Source organism: Mustela nigripes, chromosome 11 (assembly GCF_022355385.1).
Source record: "Mustela nigripes isolate SB6536 chromosome 11, MUSNIG.SB6536, whole genome shotgun sequence".
In the NCBI taxonomy this organism is placed as follows: Eukaryota; Metazoa; Chordata; class Mammalia; order Carnivora; family Mustelidae; genus Mustela; species Mustela nigripes.
In genome coordinates, this window is record NC_081567.1 from 17,127,619 (window position 1) to 17,145,796 (window position 18,178).

The 18,178-nt window shown below is 43.6% G+C and overlaps 1 protein-coding gene across 3 annotated transcripts in view; it reads left to right on the plus strand.

The window, feature by feature from the left end:
* Positions 1–18,178, plus strand: part of XPO6 (exportin 6) — a 98,486-nt gene that overhangs the window by 11,524 nt on the left and 68,784 nt on the right. For all 3 annotated transcript variants that reach the window (XM_059415065.1, XM_059415064.1, XM_059415063.1), the window contains exon 2: positions 16,911–17,001. In XM_059415065.1, coding sequence (XP_059271048.1) covers positions 16,911–17,001 — 91 coding nt within the window. The remainder of the gene's footprint in view (positions 1–16,910; positions 17,002–18,178) is intronic.

The window sequence follows — 18,178 nt, forward strand, 5'->3', positions numbered from 1 at the left end:
TTACTATTACTTGTATTTTATAACAAAGTGTATACTTTTTGAAATACTTAAATACAGAAAGTTGCGAAAGGATGATTATGAGTCCCCAGTGGTGACATCTTTAATAGCTGTGTCCAGTGTAAAACCAGGAAGTTGATGTTGGTCCATGTCAGTTACTGACTCTAGACCCCATGTAGTTTTCACCTACAGTCACTTGTATTATGATTCTGTGCAGTTCAGTCCATATGTTGATTCGTGTAACTACCACTTTAGTTAAAGTACAGAGCGATCCCATCAGCACAGAACTCCCTCAAGCCTAATGCTCTCTGTGTTCTAGCCCCATACCCTCTCTCCTAGCATCCACTTGTTTCTCTGTGTATAGTTTTGGCATTTTAAGAATGGTGTATAACTGTAGTCAGTATGTAACCTTTTGAGATGGACTCTTTTCACTAAGCATAGTGCCTTTGAGGTCACTTGAATTTAATAGCAAAAAAAAGAAAACAAGTGAAACGGAAAAAGGAATTGTCAAACTTCAAATGAATCTTTGCTTCAGTAATCATTAGCTCTTGATAAATCCCCGTAGGTTAAGGAAAAAGATTATGAAAGTTATTAAGAAGATGGCATCATTTTTATTTTATTTACTTATTTTTAAGTAAGCTTTATGCCCAGTGTGAGGCTTGAACTCATGACCCCAAGATCAAGACTTGTGTTTTCTACTGACTGAATCAGCCCAGTGCTCCAAGAAGATGGCATCATTTTTAATAAATATATTCCATGTTTTAGTTCTAGGCAGTATCAGTGAACTTAATAATAGGAAAAATAAGAACATTCCTTCTATTTCCCTCTTCTCATTCTTGGTTCTTATTTTACTTTGTCAGGGTCTTTAGAGCATTTATAGTATGTTCCATGACCATAACCAGTATTTAGTCTTCGTTTTATATTTTATTTTATTTTATTAAAGATTTTATTTATTTACTTGACAGAGAGAGATCACAAGTAGGCAGTGAGGTGGACAGAGAGGGGGGAAGCAGACTCTCTGCTGAGCAGAGAACCCGATGCGGGGCTCGATCATAGGACCCTGGGATCATGACCTGAATTGAAGGCAGAGGCTGTAACCCACTGAGCCACCCAGGCACCCGTTCATTTTATATTTTAAAGGATTCAGTGTTCCCCATCGGTTCTTTTAACTGTGGTTCGTATCTGAAGTCTTTAATTCATCTTCCTGCTGGCTAGATTTTATTATCACTTATGTGATGAATCAGGAATGCCTGCTTTTATGCTTGAAGGACATCTTGGCTAGGTATAAAATTCTGGGTTTGCATTCTCTCTTGCAGATCCTTGGACATTGTTCTACCATTTGGGATTGGCCGTTTTGTTGACCCTTTTAATCTATTCAACATTGATTCGCTGATAATTTTGGGGGCAGATTTTATTTATTTATTTGTTTGTTTGTTTGTCAGAGAAAGGAGAGAGAGGGAGCACAAGCAGGGCGAATAGCAGTCAGAGGGAGAAATCGGCCTCCTGCCGAGCAGGGAGCCCACTGCAGGGCTCTATCCCAAAGGCAGATGCTTAACTGACTGTGCCACCAGTCATCCCTAATAATTTTTTTCAGAAGAGTTTATGGTTGCTATATTCCTTGAGTTATTTCATGTTTGAGTATGCCTATCTGTTGTTCTCCATAAATGGTAATCCTCAGGGTTCGTGTATTCTTTTCGTAAGCATTTTGTTGATATTTCTCCATTGTTTTCTGCTATTGAATGGTGTGTAGAAAAGCATTGTTGGGGCACCTGGGCGGCTCAGTGGGTTAAGCGTCTGCCTTCGGCTCAGGTCATGATCTCAGGGTCCTGGGATTGAGCCCCACATCGCGCTCTCTGCTCCACGGGGAGCCTGCTTCCTCCTCTCTTTCTCTGCCTGCCTCTCTGCCTACTTGTGATTTCTGTCAAATAAATAAATAAAATGTTAAAAAAAAAAAAAAAAGAAAAGCATTGTTAGCCGAATTCATACAGTGCTGTCCCTTTACCCCAGTTAGAGATAGCTTGCCTTTTATATATGGTTGTTAGAAGAAATCTATGTTGCTGAAGTTCAGTAACTCAGTTAAGGTATCTTTTAGTGTGGATTTTTTTTTAAAGATTTATTTATATTTTATTTTAAACTTTTTTTTTTTTTAAGATTTTATTTATTTACTTGACAGGGAGAGAGATCACAAGTAGGCAGAGAGGCAGGCAGAGGGAGGGGGAGAGCAGTCTTCCTGCTGAGCAGGGAGACTGATGTGGGGCTCGATCCCAGGACTCTGGGATCCTGACCTGAGCTGAAGGTGGACGTTTTACCATCTGAGCCACCCAGAGCACCAAAAGATTTATTTATATTTTAGAGAGTGTGAGCAGGGGCAGAGGGAGAGGGAGAGAATCTCAAGCAGACACCACACTGAGTGCGGAGCTTGACTTGGGGCTTAATCCCATGATCATGAGATTATGACCTGAAATCATGAGTTGGATGCTCAACCAACTGAGTCACCTGGGCACCCCGAGTATGGATTCTTTTTTTGTCATTTTGCCCTAGAACTTGGTATGCCTGCCTTAAGGTAGTTAGCTAATTCCCTGATGTTGGCTTTTTTAGATTTCTAGTGTTTGCTGCTAATACTGTAGTAAACATGTTGAATATTAACTTTATCTACTTTGTGAAATTGTAGGATAAATTTCTAGAAGAATTGTGGGACAAACAGTAAGTGTATTTAAAAATTCTGATAGATGGTGCTAGTCCTGTGAAAAGATAACCAGTTTCTGTTGTCATTGGTGCAGTCACTTCCTGTTTCCCTGCCTCCTGGCCGACCATTACAACTTCTTTTAACGTGAAGAGTGAAATGGCACGTCATGTGCAAGCCTTTCTTTACTTGTCAGTGAAGTGGGACGTCTTTTGATTTTTTATTGCCATATGTATTTTTCCCATGTCTGTTGACCACTCCTGGTCGTCTTATCTTTGTACGTTTTTCTTTTGGGTCAGCCAGCAATTTTTTTTTTTCTTTTAATGTAGTTTGGCTGAATTTTAGAATCCATAAAGTTATGTTTGGAATGGCTTGCACATTTGGTTGGTGAATGTTATGCTGATGATTTTATTCAGAATAAGAATACTAACATTTCCTGTATACTAAAATTTGGACTTGACTGATGTGTTTGTTTTAATGGTGGGACTGTATAACCTTATCATTTTCTAAACTTTTTTTTCTGATGATCCATGTGGTTAAGGCTTACTTTCTTCCCCACTTGGCTTTGTGTTTGTCATAACATCCCATAAAAACAGGTTTAATTGGGGGCGCCTGGGTGGCTCAGTGGGTTAAGCCACTGCCTTCGGCTCAGGTCATGATCTCAGGGTCCTGGGATTGAGTCCTGCATCGGGCTCTCTGCTCAGCAGGGAGCCTGCTTCCCTCTCTCTCTCTCTGCCTGCCTCTCCATCTACTTGTGATTTCTCTCTGTCAAATAAATAAATAAAATCTTTAAAAAAAAAAAAAAAAAACACGTTTAATTGTAGAAAGGCGATTCCATTGCCAGAGAGCTGCAGAGCTCACCTTGGTGAAGTGATTTTTTTGGTAATTGTTAACTGGGTTTATGAACCAGAATGTTATTTTAGAATGCTAAAGAATATATGAAGTAATTTCATAAGGGAGTTTATCAGTCATGCATAGTGTGTCTCGGATTTTATTTCCTCCTGAAACTCCCCTAATGGCAGAGAGTGCCTCCAGCTGGTTAAAGGAAGGCACCTGTCCTGGGATATAGGTCAGAGCATCTCTATAAATCTGACATTTCTTGAAACTCTTGGGTTGTACCTTAAACATTTATTGTTTAAAAATCATTATACTTTCTCTCTTTTGTCCCCCTACCTGCCCTTTCCAATCTTCACAAGTGGATTAAGGACCCAGGCACACAGGTTGTCTTTGAGGAACACCAGGTGGCCTTCATCTCATTTTACTGTGGGGGTGACCGGTCCATGTTTCCAGACACTTGTGGACAGACCTACTTGGCTGAGAAGTGCTGAAAATTCCCATCCTATTGGAATCTTAAAGGAGAGTTCTTTTTTTTTTTTTTTTGAAGATTATTTATCTGACAGAGAGATCACAAGTAGGCAGAGGGAGAGAGAGAGGAGGAAGCAGGCTCCCTGCTGGGCAGAGAGCCTAATGTAAGGCTCGATCCCAGGACCCTGGGATCATGAATTGAGCTGAAAGCAGAGGCTTGAACCCACTGAGCCACCCAGGTGCCCCATTAAAGGAGAGTTCTTATGAAGAGAGGACACTTGAAGGCTTTCAAAGACCTCGAAGAAATATCAGAAAAGATTTTGAGAAAAAGAATACCCCTTTATACCTTGATAATGAACAGCTCGGAAGTGAAAGGGCTTTGAGTGGACCACTTTTATCCGCACGGACTCCTGGACATTTACCACTTGTGGTTTTGATGATTGCCAGTGACCTCCAAAGCCTTTGATAAATCATTTGTTATTTTAAAAAGGTATTTCTTGCAGTGTCTAGAACAAGTCACTTGGCTAGTGAATGGGTCCAGCTGACCTCCTAGCTCAGTGCAACCTGGGTTTTTTTTTTATCATTCTGGGTTGTGACTTGGGAGTTACAAGAGTCTTCATTACTTTATCGACGGTAATCCTCCAGAGAAATTCAACTATTGGAGCTGATGATACAAATGAAAAGATGAGGAAGTCAAAGTTCTTAGTGAGGAAGTAGAAGTCCTGGATAAATTCCAGAGTAGAAGGTTAAGTGTGGTGTCTTGGATTCACCATGCCTCGGAGTAGAAGGAAAGGAAAGCAGTTCTGATCCTGGAGGAGTGCCGGGCTGCTGCCCACGCCGCTGGTGACGGTGGGAGCGGTGAAAAGACTTTAACTTGTGAGGTTCCTGGGTGGCTCACTCAGTAGAGCGTCGGAGCCTTGGTTTTGGCTCAGGTCATGATCTTGTGGTTGTGGGATCAAGCCCTGCATTGGGCTCTGCGCTCCGGTGTCGTCTGCTTCATGTTCGTTCTCCCTCTGTCCCTCCCCACTCCCGGGCACACTCCTCCTCTCAAGGAGTCCCTTAAAAAAAGAAAAAGGAAAGACTTGTGGTACGAAGTCTGTGCGTGGATGTGTGTGTGTGTGTGTGTGTGTGTGTGTGTGTAAGATTTTGTTTATTAGAGAAAGAGCAGGAACAGTAGGGGAGAGGGAATTGTAGGAGAGGGAAAAGCAGACTCCCCACTGAGTAGGCAGCCCAGTGTGGGGCTGGATCCCAGGACTCTGAGATCATGACCTGAGCTGGAGACAGACACTTATCACACTGAGCCACCCAGGCATCCTTATGGTGTGATTTCTAATTTGGTAATTTTTTTTACCAAAATGGAAAGTTAGGAGGTGGAGGAAGCACCTGTCGGTGAATTTGAGGGCTTTCTTGTAATAGCATTGCAAAATAATTGGGAAGAAATCTGCTCTACAGTTAATGTGAGGATGGAAAGGGTGAAGATAAGTTCTAGAATTTTTTAACTTCTGGAATTTTGAAACTCTGGATGAGGAGGTACATGTCAGCAGATGATTACTGTGCGAGGGGATACGTGCAGAAATAGAGCCTTGTAAGGGTACAACTATATTTAAAAAAAAAAAAAAAAAAGCCTGACCGAATTAGAGCGCTGTATCAAGGAAGGCTTCCGAAAGGAGTTGGCCCCTGGGTTGGGTTTCAGAGCAGAAATAGGGAAGTCATGAGGCACAGAATTTGGGGCTTGAGGTGGAGAAGCAGAAGGGCCACTTTAGGGCAGGTGGAGCCACAGATGTCCATGGAAGAATGGTCAGTTCTTGAAGACGAAAGCTTTGAAATGCTATAGCGCGAGCTGTCTACCAGGCAGCCCCGATGATTTCTGTGAAGGCATCCATTCCAGAAAAGGCTTTTATTTAACTCATGACAAAAGGAGCCCTGTGCTTTTATCCAGCCCAGGAAATTATTCGTCTATATTCCACATTCTGTTTTGAGAGAAAGAGTAGTGATCTTCCCAGGATTTATTTATTTAAACATCTTATTTTGAAGTACTTTGAGACCTGCAGAGGACTTGCACGAATAGCACAGGGGCTCCTGCACCCTCTTCTCCCGTGGGGATTTAGTTTTTAGAAAAGTAGTCAAGCTTCCGAGACTTGTGACCAGTGAGTTAGCTGAGTTTCTGTGGCTACTTCGTTCTCGTACCGTTTGGTGACTGAAGTAGGTGCTGACGCTGTCACGGTCTTCTCTGCCACCTCTTGGTTTTGCATAGTTATTTTTTCCCCTTCTAGGAAAAAGTGTTTTGAACTCTGTAGGTTGTTGTTAAAAGTACAAAACAGGCAGGGGCTCACTGTCCTCTGATTTAACTTCTTGCATTTTGTTTCCTTCTAGTCTTTTTTCCTGTTTACTTTTTAAACATGGCTGAGATCACACTGTAAATGCACTTTTTTCCATGTAACATTATAGTATAAGTGGTTTTCCAGATCATCAAATACTTCATAAATATTTACAGTGGCTGTGTAATATTGCATTGCATGGATTCTTGGGCAGTTGGGTTGTTCCATTTTTTTTGCCATTGTAAATAGTAATGTGATTAATGTTTTCGCAAAGAGCTTTTTCTGTATTTCAGAAAATTGCCTTAGGCTAGATTCCCAGAAGGACCCAAGGGTATGAACATTTTTTAATAAACCTTTTATTTTAAAATAGTTTTAGATTTAGTATGAACATTTTTAAGGTACGACGTCAGATATTTTCTGGAGAGTTTATACCCGTTTATCCTTGCCGCCAGCTGTAGATAATACACCCCTCAACACTCTTTAGTCTTAAGAAAATTGTTGCAAACTTAATAGGTTAAAAAAAAATGGCTTCATTGTTCCATAATATCTTTTTGGGGGCGGGGTAGGAAGAGTTATCACCAACTTCGATTTTATTTTTGTCTTTTTTTTGCTATCTGTGTCCTCCCTGTGTCCTCTCTTTGTAGGATTTATAGGTCACCCTTGCAGGCTTATTTTATGTTTACTTAACTATTTACTTAAGCATCCTTTATACTTAACTTTAATGTATTAGAAATTTGGTGCCTTAACATATTTTTTCCCCCACAGTGAAGGGTTTTTTTGTGTGTGTATGGTAAAATAAACGTGAAATTTACCATTTTCAAATGTACAGTAGAGAGTGTCCGTTCACAGGGGTGCGCCTGTGTCCTCATTCCTGGCTTGGCACACATTCGAGGCGTGGCCATCTGTACCCCGGGTGGGAGCAGTACCGGAGCTGTCTTCTGGGTGCTTTCTTCCCCTTCTCACTCTTTCCTTCCCACAGGAAGGATGTAGCTTCTGATTTATTCATGAGGGTTGCATTGGGAAGAGCCCAACACCCCTGGCTGGTGTCTCCCGGTGTGAGGTCTCTGTGTCTGAACACCGCCTAGCTCTGGCCGTGGACTTCTCTCCCCTGCTTATCTTCAAAAGAAGCTGTCGCCTGCCGTGTCCTGCCTTCCTATTGTTGCTAGGCCTGACTGGGCAGTTCAGGATGGGAAGGAGGAGGCATTGCAGCTTGGCCTGTCGTGAAGAGGACATTGGACTTTGATCTGCACTTGGTTGCCTGTGACTATGTAGCAGCTGGCTAGAACCTGGAAGGGAGAAAGGAAGTGGCGATGCTCCTTCAAAACCCAGCAGTCTGAAATGGCCTGCCGTTTTTTGCCAAAATGAAAGAAATGTTATTTTAACTGGTATGTAAAATGCCAGTGCTCTCTGGGAATAATTCCGCATGAAGGTGGCGTGGGTTTTTACAAACTTGCCCTTAAACAGTTGCAGGTAGTAAGAGCAGCGGATGGGAAACCCTTCATGTATGAGCTGTAGCGTTGATTGGGGCTTTAGATCGGCAGCATGCATGTATTGTGCTCTGTCAGCTTCATGTTCATTCATTCCCCGATTTCATGCTCTGCAAGGTGGCGCCAGCTCACTCAGCATCCTCACAGCCCTAGAACGCTGTGTCGTCCTTTAAGGGGTAGAGGAGCTGCTGCTGGGAGAGAGGGCTGGGGTGGCCGTGCTCAGGGCTGTCACTTCACCAACAATAGCTGGTCGACTTTGGGCAGGATACTCTCTCTGTGCTTCGTTTTCCTTCTCTGAAAACGAGGTTGGACTTGATGTTCTCTGGGGTTTGGGTTTCTCTTAAGATTCCGTGGTTCTGTTTTAGGATTTCTTGATAGCATGCCTTACGTTAACGTGCTCAGTATCTCTTGCGTTTAATTGACTAGGCGTGCAGATATAAATATTTATCCTCCTGGGAGAAGTACCTGGGAAAACGCAGCAGATGGAATTGTGAAGAGAGAGCCTGTTTGGGGCTCTGTTACTCAGTTATGTTAGACAGTTTCTTGCACAATAACTATTATCATTTGCTTTTTTGGCTGTGTAATTAAAGCCTTCCACTGTAATCTAAATAAATAAGCATGTAACTTACATGTATTTGAGCTCCTAGTGGGATATGCTTGTTGCCCAGCCAGCAGGTGCAAAATCTTTAATGCCTAGGCTATGTCCTGTCCTCTTTAGAAAACAGCGTGTGATAGTAAACCCGGCACCGGAGAGAGCCGTCAGTCTCCTCTTGCCTGTTCTTGGTCTGTGTTTCTCACTTTCCCTTTCCTCTTTACCCAGGCAGCTTGGAGCAGTGCAGAGCAAAGTCGGAGGTACCAATCGAACAGAAGTTTTAAAAAACTTCTTATTTTTTATTTTTACTTTTTTATTAACATGTACTGTATTATTTGTCTCAGGAGTACAGGTCTGTGATTCATCAGTCCTAATGCAATTCACAGTGCTCAGCATAGCACAGACCCTCCCCAGTGTCCGTCAGCCGCCACCCTGTCCCTCCTACCCCGACCCTCCAGCAACCCTCAGTTTGTTTCCTGAGATTAAGAGTCTCTTATGGTTTGTCTCCCTTCTCTGGTTTGTCTTGTTTCTTTTTTCCCCTCCCTTCCCCAATGATCCTCTGCTTTCTTTCTCAGATTCCTCATATCGGTGAGATCATATGATTGTCTTTCTCTGATTGAGTTTTTTGCTTAGTGCAATACCCTCTACTTCTATCCACATTGTTGCAGATGGCAAGATTTCTTTCTTTTTTTTGATGGTTACATTTAAAAAAGCTTTTTATTTGGAAATAATTTCAAGCTGACAGAGATTGCAAGGAATGAGTGGTACCGAGAACACTCTCATGCCTTGACTCCACTGTTGCTAACATTTTGCCCTGTTTGCCCTATTACTTATGCCTTTTCTATGTATGTATATATGCACATACATATATATATGTATGCACGTATAGTGTTTTTTTTCTGAACTGTTGGAGAGGAAGTCACCTCTGTCCTCGCCATTGACCCTGTGTAGTGTATTTTCTCACAGGGATGTTCTCTTACAGAGCCACAGTGCAGTTATCAACATCGGTTAATGTAACATTGATTCAGGACTTTGATCTGATCTACTGCCCATATCCAGTGTTGTCCTTTGGGCCAGTTCTGTCCTTCATAGCGTGTTTTCCCCTTAAGCACAGGATCTAGTCTTAGAATATAGCATTTACTTGTCATGATGTTGTAATCTTCTTTAGATTTGTTCTAAATTTTTGAAACCAGTGCTCCTGTCCAGCGGTAGCTAATTGGTTCCTAATTGTTTTTATGTATTGTCCCATACAGTACATGGATAGGTTTTCCCAGCATCAAACATACTGTCCTCCGTGTACAAGATGTTTCCTCTAATTAGTCGGGGTGGGGGGCAGAAAAAGTTGATTCAATTTGATCACCACTTCTGGCCCAGATGCCTGGCAGTTATCCTGTTTCTACCTCCTAGTCCCCAGAAGCAGACCCCTTTTATTCATGGAAGAGTCTGACCCAAACCCAAGAAATACTTGGAGGTATTTTTTTTGCCATTGGTCAGCTTGATGCAGAAAAACTCCTTTTAATGGTTAGTATTCTGTTCAGATGTGGCTGAAGTCCGTGTTTTAATCAGATATTGATCTGCTCATCATGCATTAGTATCTGTGTGATGATACTGCACAAAGTTATATCCATGGTTACTCCTAAAGGGCACATATTTTCAGGGTTACGCTGTAGGCAAGACAGTACGCAGCCCTTGTGAGGCAAATGCATAACTTCAGTAGTTCGTTCCAGACATCCGTTCACAGACTCATGGTAAGTGCATCGCCCCAGACTTGCTTTCCTAGAACATGGAGTGTCTCCCTTTCTTTCCTGCAGTAGAAAACATTTTTTTCCTGTAACTCCTGTACATAATTTGTGGAGTTAATTACTTCCCTGTACATCTGGAGCCCTAGATGACCCCTCTGTTTAGCCTTGCCTCTACTTCTCTATCACAGACTGACTAAGGGACAGCTGGACAACGGGCGTGGCTTGACAGAGCTTTGTGTGAGCAAGGCACTCGGCTCACCGGGTTTCACAGCCTGCCCTTCTGAGCGCTGGACTTCCAAGGTCTAATTGGTTTCGACACTCTTTTTAGAGAGGTTAAGTGAGATTTCTACTTAATCATGATTTGTGGTTTCTTTCTTTCTTTCTTTTTAAAGGTTAGTATCTGCCCTTTCAGACACACAGAGCAGAGACAGGAAAGTGGGAAGAGACCGGTGAATGTTGCCCTCCTGGCTGGGGCTTCCTCTCCAGGCTTTCCTGTCTTCTTAGCATTCTGAGCCGGTGACATCAGAGGGGCCAGACAGATGTCACACTGATGCTCGTCATGCCGTCTTTTAAGCTTTGTATTTCATCTCCTGTTCGTAGGCAGGCCTGAGGGCTGGAGGGTCTTCTTTGCTCATCTGTTTTCTTTGCCGTGAAGAGAGTAGGGGAGAAAGAGTGGAGAGTTTGAATACCCACGATGATCCTGTTAGGTTCCCAGAAGTTTATATGAGATCGAATGTCTCTGCCAATGGCATCTGTCGTGACACATCAGGCATGCCTCGCGCACTTGGCAGCCTTGCTCAGCGGCTAGTACAGAATCGCTTTTCTCAGATACCTTCTCTATACACAGGCAGGTGGAGTAGTAACATGGTTCTGGATATGCCACGGGAATGTTCAATGGGGCTCTGGGATGCTAGTCCTCATTTTTTTAGGTTTGGTGTCAAGGAGGCTGTGAACCTAAATATAGGAGGCTCATCTGATTCGCCTCTAGGATATGTGAGATGTGGCTCATGGAAAAGGTGCCAAAAAACTTGATAAAAGCTTCTTTGAAAAAGAGTCATTTTTTTTCCCCAGCATCGATTTTGTAAAAAGGTTATGCTTTATTTATTACTTTTTACTTCTTTAAAGTTGGCTCCATGCCCAGCATAGAGCCCAGCAATGTGAGGCTTGAACACAGGACCCTGAGATCAAGACCTGAGCAGAAGTCAAGAGTCAGATGCTTAACTGACTGGGCCCCCCAGGCGCCCCAAAGGTTATGCTTTAGAAAGGGTGTTATAGAGGCAATTAGATAAAACACAACAGATTTAAGCCAGGATTTGAGAAACCTGTCACATAGGCGCCGTAAGGGACCATTCATCCACCTTCAGTCTCAGTGTTTTTTAAGATACATTGTTAGCAGTCTCTGGGTTTTTTTTTTTTTTTTTTTTTTTTGTTTTTTGTTTTTTTGTTTTTAATGTTTATTGAGTGCTTGTGAGCAAAGGTCACTGTGTCAGAGGCCCTAAAGGGGGAAATTTAAATAGTCACATGAATCTTAAATCTGGAGGGATCACCAGTGTTCCCGAGAAACTGAAAGTGATACTGTCTTCTTGTTCCTTTTTCTCTCCTGAATTCGGTCTAAAATGTCTGAGCAGCAGTCCATGCTGAATGTGGTAGAAAGTGCAGATGTGTTAGGCAGTGTCTTTTTCCAGGCACTTCATGTTCTGGTTAAGGAGAGAGGCCCAGTACTGATGAAGTGTTAACTTACAGATGGGGCTTTGGGCCCTTTCTTTATTCCTGGCACTGTGTTCACCGTGTGCTTTATACAGTTTACTTAATCCCTAGAATGATCCCATGTGTTGGGTTCTGTTATCCCCAGTTGGGCACAAAAGGAAAGAAAGGGGAAAACCCTGACAGATTAAATAACGAGGCCGAGGTTGAGGTGCGTTTGGAAAACCCAAACCGAGGAGTCCAAGCCCAGAGCCTGTGCTATCCCGTCAGGGCATGTGGAACTGACCGGAGAACAGGGCCACGGGCAAAACTGCAGTACTGGTTACATGACAGAGACTCAGGGTGCAAAGAAGGAAGCCGTGCTGTAAACTTCTGTTCTGTGACAACTTTTCATGATGGTAGAGCTGTGAATCGCAGACCCAGCAGCAAATGTAGGGCGGAATCGACATTTGCTTAGGAGACCGTGAGTGTTCAGACTGGGGTGATGGCTGCTTGCGGTGAGCGATGGAGAATCAGGCGGGCTTTCCTTCTCCATTCATCCTGGGAAGCTTCTTTGCATTGTTTAGAACACAAGATCCGTTATCTCCTCTGCGAAGCTCTCCTTCTGTCCCTCAGACAGAGTTAATTCCCTTTGGGCTCCTGAATCTAGCCATACCTCTGTCCCTGCTAGATGATGGAAACCATTGTATTCTCCTTTTTTGTATAGGCTCTCCCCGTCTCTCCGCAGGCTTCCTCCAGTTCCTTGAAGTCCGGGGTGGTCTTACTTACCCTTATATCTCTGGGGCTTAACGCAGAGTCAGTCAGTGAGCACTGAGCTGATTTGTCGAATGAATGGCCGTCCAGATTCAAAGGCTCTTTAAAGCTAGATTTACAATAGTTGGGGACAAAGAATCAGTGTTGAGAAGAATTTATCTGGTGTGAAGCACAGATTGGATTGGAATCGGGGAAGCTGACATCAAGGCGACCGAGCTGAGAGAAGTTACGGTAGCCTTGACAGGCGGGGATTAGGGCCTGGGAGAAGTTGTGGTGAGGGAAAAGGTGCAAATCTAAAAGACCGCGGAAAGCAGGAACCAGCCAGCCGGATGACCGTAGTTGCGGGCACAGCTGAGAGGGAAGAGTCCAAAAAGATGTCAGATTACGGGATCTTCCCCTTTCAGGTTTTCCTTACGATTTGTTGGCCGATGGCTGGTGTTGGTTGACTTCGTTGCTCCTTAATAAATGAGTCTATAGGAGATCCGTCTCTGAGCTGCTGAACTGGGAGCACTGGTAGAAAAGGAGCAGATGCTGGGACGCCCGGGCGGCTCCGTTGGTGAAGCGGCTGCCTTCGGCTCAGGTCAGGATCCCAGCGCCCTGGGATCGAGTCCCGCATCAGGCTCCTTGCTCGGCAGGGAGCCTGCTTCTCCCTCTGCCTCTGCCTGCCTCTCTGCCTGCTTGTGCTCGCTCTCTCTCCCTCTCTCTCTCTGACAAATTAAAAAAAAAAAAATTTTAGAAGGAGCAGATTTTAACTGCTCAGATTTTAACTTCCCAGATTTTAACTCTTTCTGGAGCAAAAAACTTTGGTTTATTTGAGATATTCACATAGCTCTCTGAGAGTATCTTCTGACCCAGGTTTATTTTCGATTCCTGCCCCAGGGTTTTACTTCGCATGAAGATGTTCTGTATTACTTTCTAGAAGCTTTATTATTTTATCTCTCACATTTTATACCTGTAATCCAACTGGAATTTTTTTCATGTGAATATGCCTTACTTGGTTTTAATTTGATCTTCTCTTTCCTTTATTCTTCAAGATCGGGATCTCCCGTCCCAAGCACAAGCTGGGAAGCATTCGGGCGTATCTGAACCCTGAATGTGCTTCATAAATTAGTGCAGTGCTTGAATAGTCTTTGGGAATTGGAACCTTCACTTCCTACCACATCATGGCACTTGGTTTTTGTTTTATGTTTTAGTCCTTTATTGCTAGGAAGGGTAATCTGCTGGAATATTACCACTTCCTTACTTGCTTTTAATTCTTAAACCCAAGCAATCTTGATTTTGACTTCGTCATCTGTTAGAAACATCTGGCAAAGGTTCCAGTAGCTTTCTTGCCAGTTGGGGTGACTTTTCCAATATCCTTTGGCCATTTGCTGGTCTTGAGCCTATCTTTTATGTTTTACCATCTCTGTTCTAATTGTATGACGTTGGCAAGGCTTCTTCAGCCTTCTTTTTGTCTCTTGTAAACTTACATAGTTTAATTTTTGAAATCCAGTTGGAAAAGCCTCACTAGATATGTTTGGACAAAGCCTGTAAAGCCCGAGGACATGAATCTCCAGTTTCAAAGTAGGCCTGACCACTTTTCTCGCTCTCTCTCTTTTTTTGTTTTTGTGTTTTGGTCTGTATTCATTTTCATTTCATTTAAGACCAAATACAAATGATAGTAGCCATAACTGAATTAGATAGTTCTTCAGAGTTTACATAGCAGCTTTACACGGGTCACTGTGAGGTAGGTATTAGTACTTACAGAATAGGGGTGATTGAAAATGCGAGCAGCCTACTGTTTGTTCTTGTTGGGAAATACCTGGTGATACTGCTGGGTTAGGTTTTATAGTTTCTGTTTCCATGTGACCATCGTTTGGTGGAGGGCATCATAGTCTGATCCTTCTGGATGTTTAAATCTTTTCTGCTTTTCTGCTGGAATGCTTCTCGGGTTTGAGCTGGGGAGGGCTGGATGGGACTGGGAATGGAGTTAGAATTGCATTTTTTGGAGAGATTGTCCCGAATTTGCCCCAGTAGCATTTAATACATGGCTAGGAATTGGCGAGTTCACAAACTTCTGCCTCAAGAACCAGTACAAAATAGACCTTGATGGTTGAGTGCTTGAATGTGGTGAGCTCAGGTGTTTACTAGGCTCAGCTATGAAATGTTTCAGTACAAGAAAAAGTTGTGGAGCAGGTGGGATTTGGAAATGTCTTGAGTTTTCAGGCACCCATTTTGGCTCCAGAAGACCAATTGATTTATTTTAACTAAATAACTGACTTAAGTTCAACAGATATCTCTTAATTTATGTTAATTTTAATTTTAATTTTCTGCCAGTAAGTTGCTTGTGAGTTTTTCCTTTGATTCTTTCAGATCTTTCCAGAAACTTTTTTTAAAATAGCAAATCCTTTTTTCAAATGAAATTGGCATCCTAAGTCGATTTATGAAACAGACCAAGGCACTTTTTTACTTACAGCAGTTCAGTTTAGGAATTTGAGTTTTCAGCATTTACTGAGGAAAGCTGAGACAGTGAGGATGTTTTGATCAACACAAAAACTTGAAAAAGGTGAAAAAGATTTCAGGCTTCTTTTAGCCTGACCCATCAGTTATTTCACCACTTGAAAAAAATGTGTAGGTTTGTTTTTTTTTTTTTTTCCAAGAAGGCTCCAGGCCCAACATGGGACTTGAGCTCACGGCCCTGAGATCAAGAAGTCACGCGCTATACCGGCTGAACCAGCCAGGTGCCCCAAAATGTGTAATTCAGATTAACCTGCGATCCAAGGATATTATTCAGTTGAGGTGATACATTGGTTTAAAAAAAGAGTAAGGTTCGAGGGCTGATCTTTTTTTTTTTTTTTTTTTTTAAGATTTTATTTATTTATTTGACAGATCACAAGTAGGCAGAGAGGCAGGCAGAGAGAGAGGAGGAAGCAGGCTCCCCGCTGAGCAGAGACCCGGATGCCGGGCTCGATCCCAGGACCCTGAGATCATGACCTGAGCTGAAGGCAGAGGCTTTAACCCACTGAGCCACCCAGGTTCAAGGGCTAATCTTGACCATAAATACAAAATTCAGCTAACCTCGAAGAGCTAAAACTTACAGTAATTCATCACTCAGCATGTCATTGCGAGTTGTCATGGCACAGCCGTTTGTATGTGACCGCAGCATGGGAGGGACAGCCATGCCCGGAACTGTTTGAATGTGGTCCCCTTGTGTTCTGTGGTGTGCGTGCTCTGCCCGTTGGTGTCTGGGCTGGTGCAAGCCTGACCCCGCCTCTGTAATTAGGACCCGTCCTAAGAGCCGATTTACCCACAGAGGTGGCTCAGTTCCTCGGTGTCTTCCAAAGTCGGTTACCAAGTGGAGGCCTCCGGTAATATTATGGTTTGATACATACATCTGAGTGTGGACACGTTTTAAAATACAGTTTTCATAGTCTGTTCTCACTGCGGGGGGGGGGGGGTGGGGGCGCTCAATGGAGAGGCTGCGGAGAAGGGAGGAGGGAAGCTGGGGAGACTGGAACTCAGAGATCAGAAATCAGAACTGCGCTGGGCTCTTGATCATTTCTGGGTAGATAATGCCAGTGAGAATTCAGAAATGGTCTGGGAGCGCTCACCTTTCCGCGGATGGGTGAGTGGAGTGTTGACTCCAACTCTGCTGCAGAGGACGTCACCCACGCGAGTGGGAGCAGAGTAAGTGGGTTGGGGGCTCCCCATGGAGGAGGGAGCGGCTGGGCGTCGCGGTCGAGCGCCCCTCCTCTCCTCCGCCCGACCCGCTCTGCTGAGAGTCTGGCTGGTTGGGACACGCTCATTCTGAGTTCCCGCTCAGCTTGCCTCTTAGCTGTCCTACCCTTAGTCTCTGGTGGCTGCTCATTTGAAATTGAGACTTGTCAGAACACGTGACCCCGTAAGTGCCTTCAGAACCCCCAGCAGCTTGACTGCAGTTCTTCTCAGTCCAAATATGGCCAGTTACTTAGCTGTGGGGTAAATGCATCATCGACAGGCAGTCTCTAGGGAGCCCTAACCTTCTCCCCTAGTCTCTTCACTCCTTCTGTTCGGTCCGGGCTGGGGGCTGTTAATTTGCTTTTAACATATTTCTGGAACGATATTTTGAGTTATTTGTTCCCTTTTTCCTTAGCATAAATAATTGAAAATCGATTGTACAGTAGCATGAATTTATAGGGTATACTCGAAATTTGGGATTTGAGCCAGCTGGGAAATGCCCTTCAGTTTTTCTGAATCCCATGCATTTGAAGAATGTTGAGCCCAAGACATTTGAGGAAGTAAATTTACGAATGTGACTTGGAGGAGATGCAGTTACTGATCTTTTTCTTTTCTTTCAAATTCCTTTGTTAGGCATCTGAAGAAGCCTCCCTCAGGGCATTGGAAAGTCTGATGACAGAATTTTTCCACGATTGTACAACCAATGAAAGAAAACGTGAGATAGGTAAGTGAGGTGTTGAGTGGACGAGTCACTGGAGAGGAAAAGGCCCTGGTGAGGAGGAAGGAGTTTGCGGCCTGCACGGGTCAAGACTGCTCGTTTCCCTGGGACTCTTGCTCTCATCTTGCTGGTCGGTGGCATCTGCAAATCTAGCGGTGCAAGGGCTGGGGTCCCCGGGCCCACACTCATCCAGAGTGTTGGCTTTCCTTCCCTTTGGCCAAGTGTGGAAAACCCCGCCCACTGCTTTGTTCTTAATTTCAGCAATGTTGAACTTCTATAAAAGAAGCCTGCGACTGTTAGTTAAAAAAACAAACAAACATACAACCTCATGAAAGTGTTAAAATGACATGACTTCGGTGTATGGAAGTCTCATCCAGACCTTACCTAGTGCCCACAGACCCTTTAACTGGTATTTCCTCTGGGGGCTTCTTGCATCTTCTTCCTGATCTCTGCCATTGTCTCTTCCATTCTGCAGGTTTTGATGAAGAAAGGCTTCAAACAGCACAGAGATGTAGATATAGTTATTTTAGGTTTTCTGGGAACCTCAGGGCTTTGTAGAATTTCCTTTTGAATTTCATATTCATTTATGTGAACGATATTCATGAAAGCATACTGTAAACTACAGTGTGTACTCAAGAGTCCGATCTCTGCCTCGGAGACGTGTTGCACTGCATTCCTGGAGCAATCTTTATTGTCCCCTCTGAGTCCACACTTAACCCCCGAACTTCAAAACAAGCGATGTTTCTTCTCTAGGCCATCCTAAAGGCTTTTCCCCCTCGGATGTCTGACTGCTCTGTATGGACCTCATGTTCATTGCCTCTGGAGAGGGCTTTTTCTGTCTCTAGGACTCTTTGGTCCAGAGTTTGACTGGAGTCTGGGTTTCCAGGTGGCCAGACCTTGTCCTGTAATCCATTTTCTCTTGCATTCTTCAGACACATCAGCTCCTGGTAGCTGTAAATTTCTTACTCTCTCTTTTTTTTTAACTTTTAAACTTGGTCATCTCGTTTAGGCCTGTCGTATGCATGCCTGTCTTTTCTCAGGGAGTATACTGTAGAGAAATAGAATATTTGTAAACAGAGGGATGCTGACGGAAGCCGAACCCAATAGATAATCAGGCATTTGGCCTCGAATATCCACTTGGCTTGCTTTCCTAGACTCTCTCAGTACTCAGTTGGGCTGACCC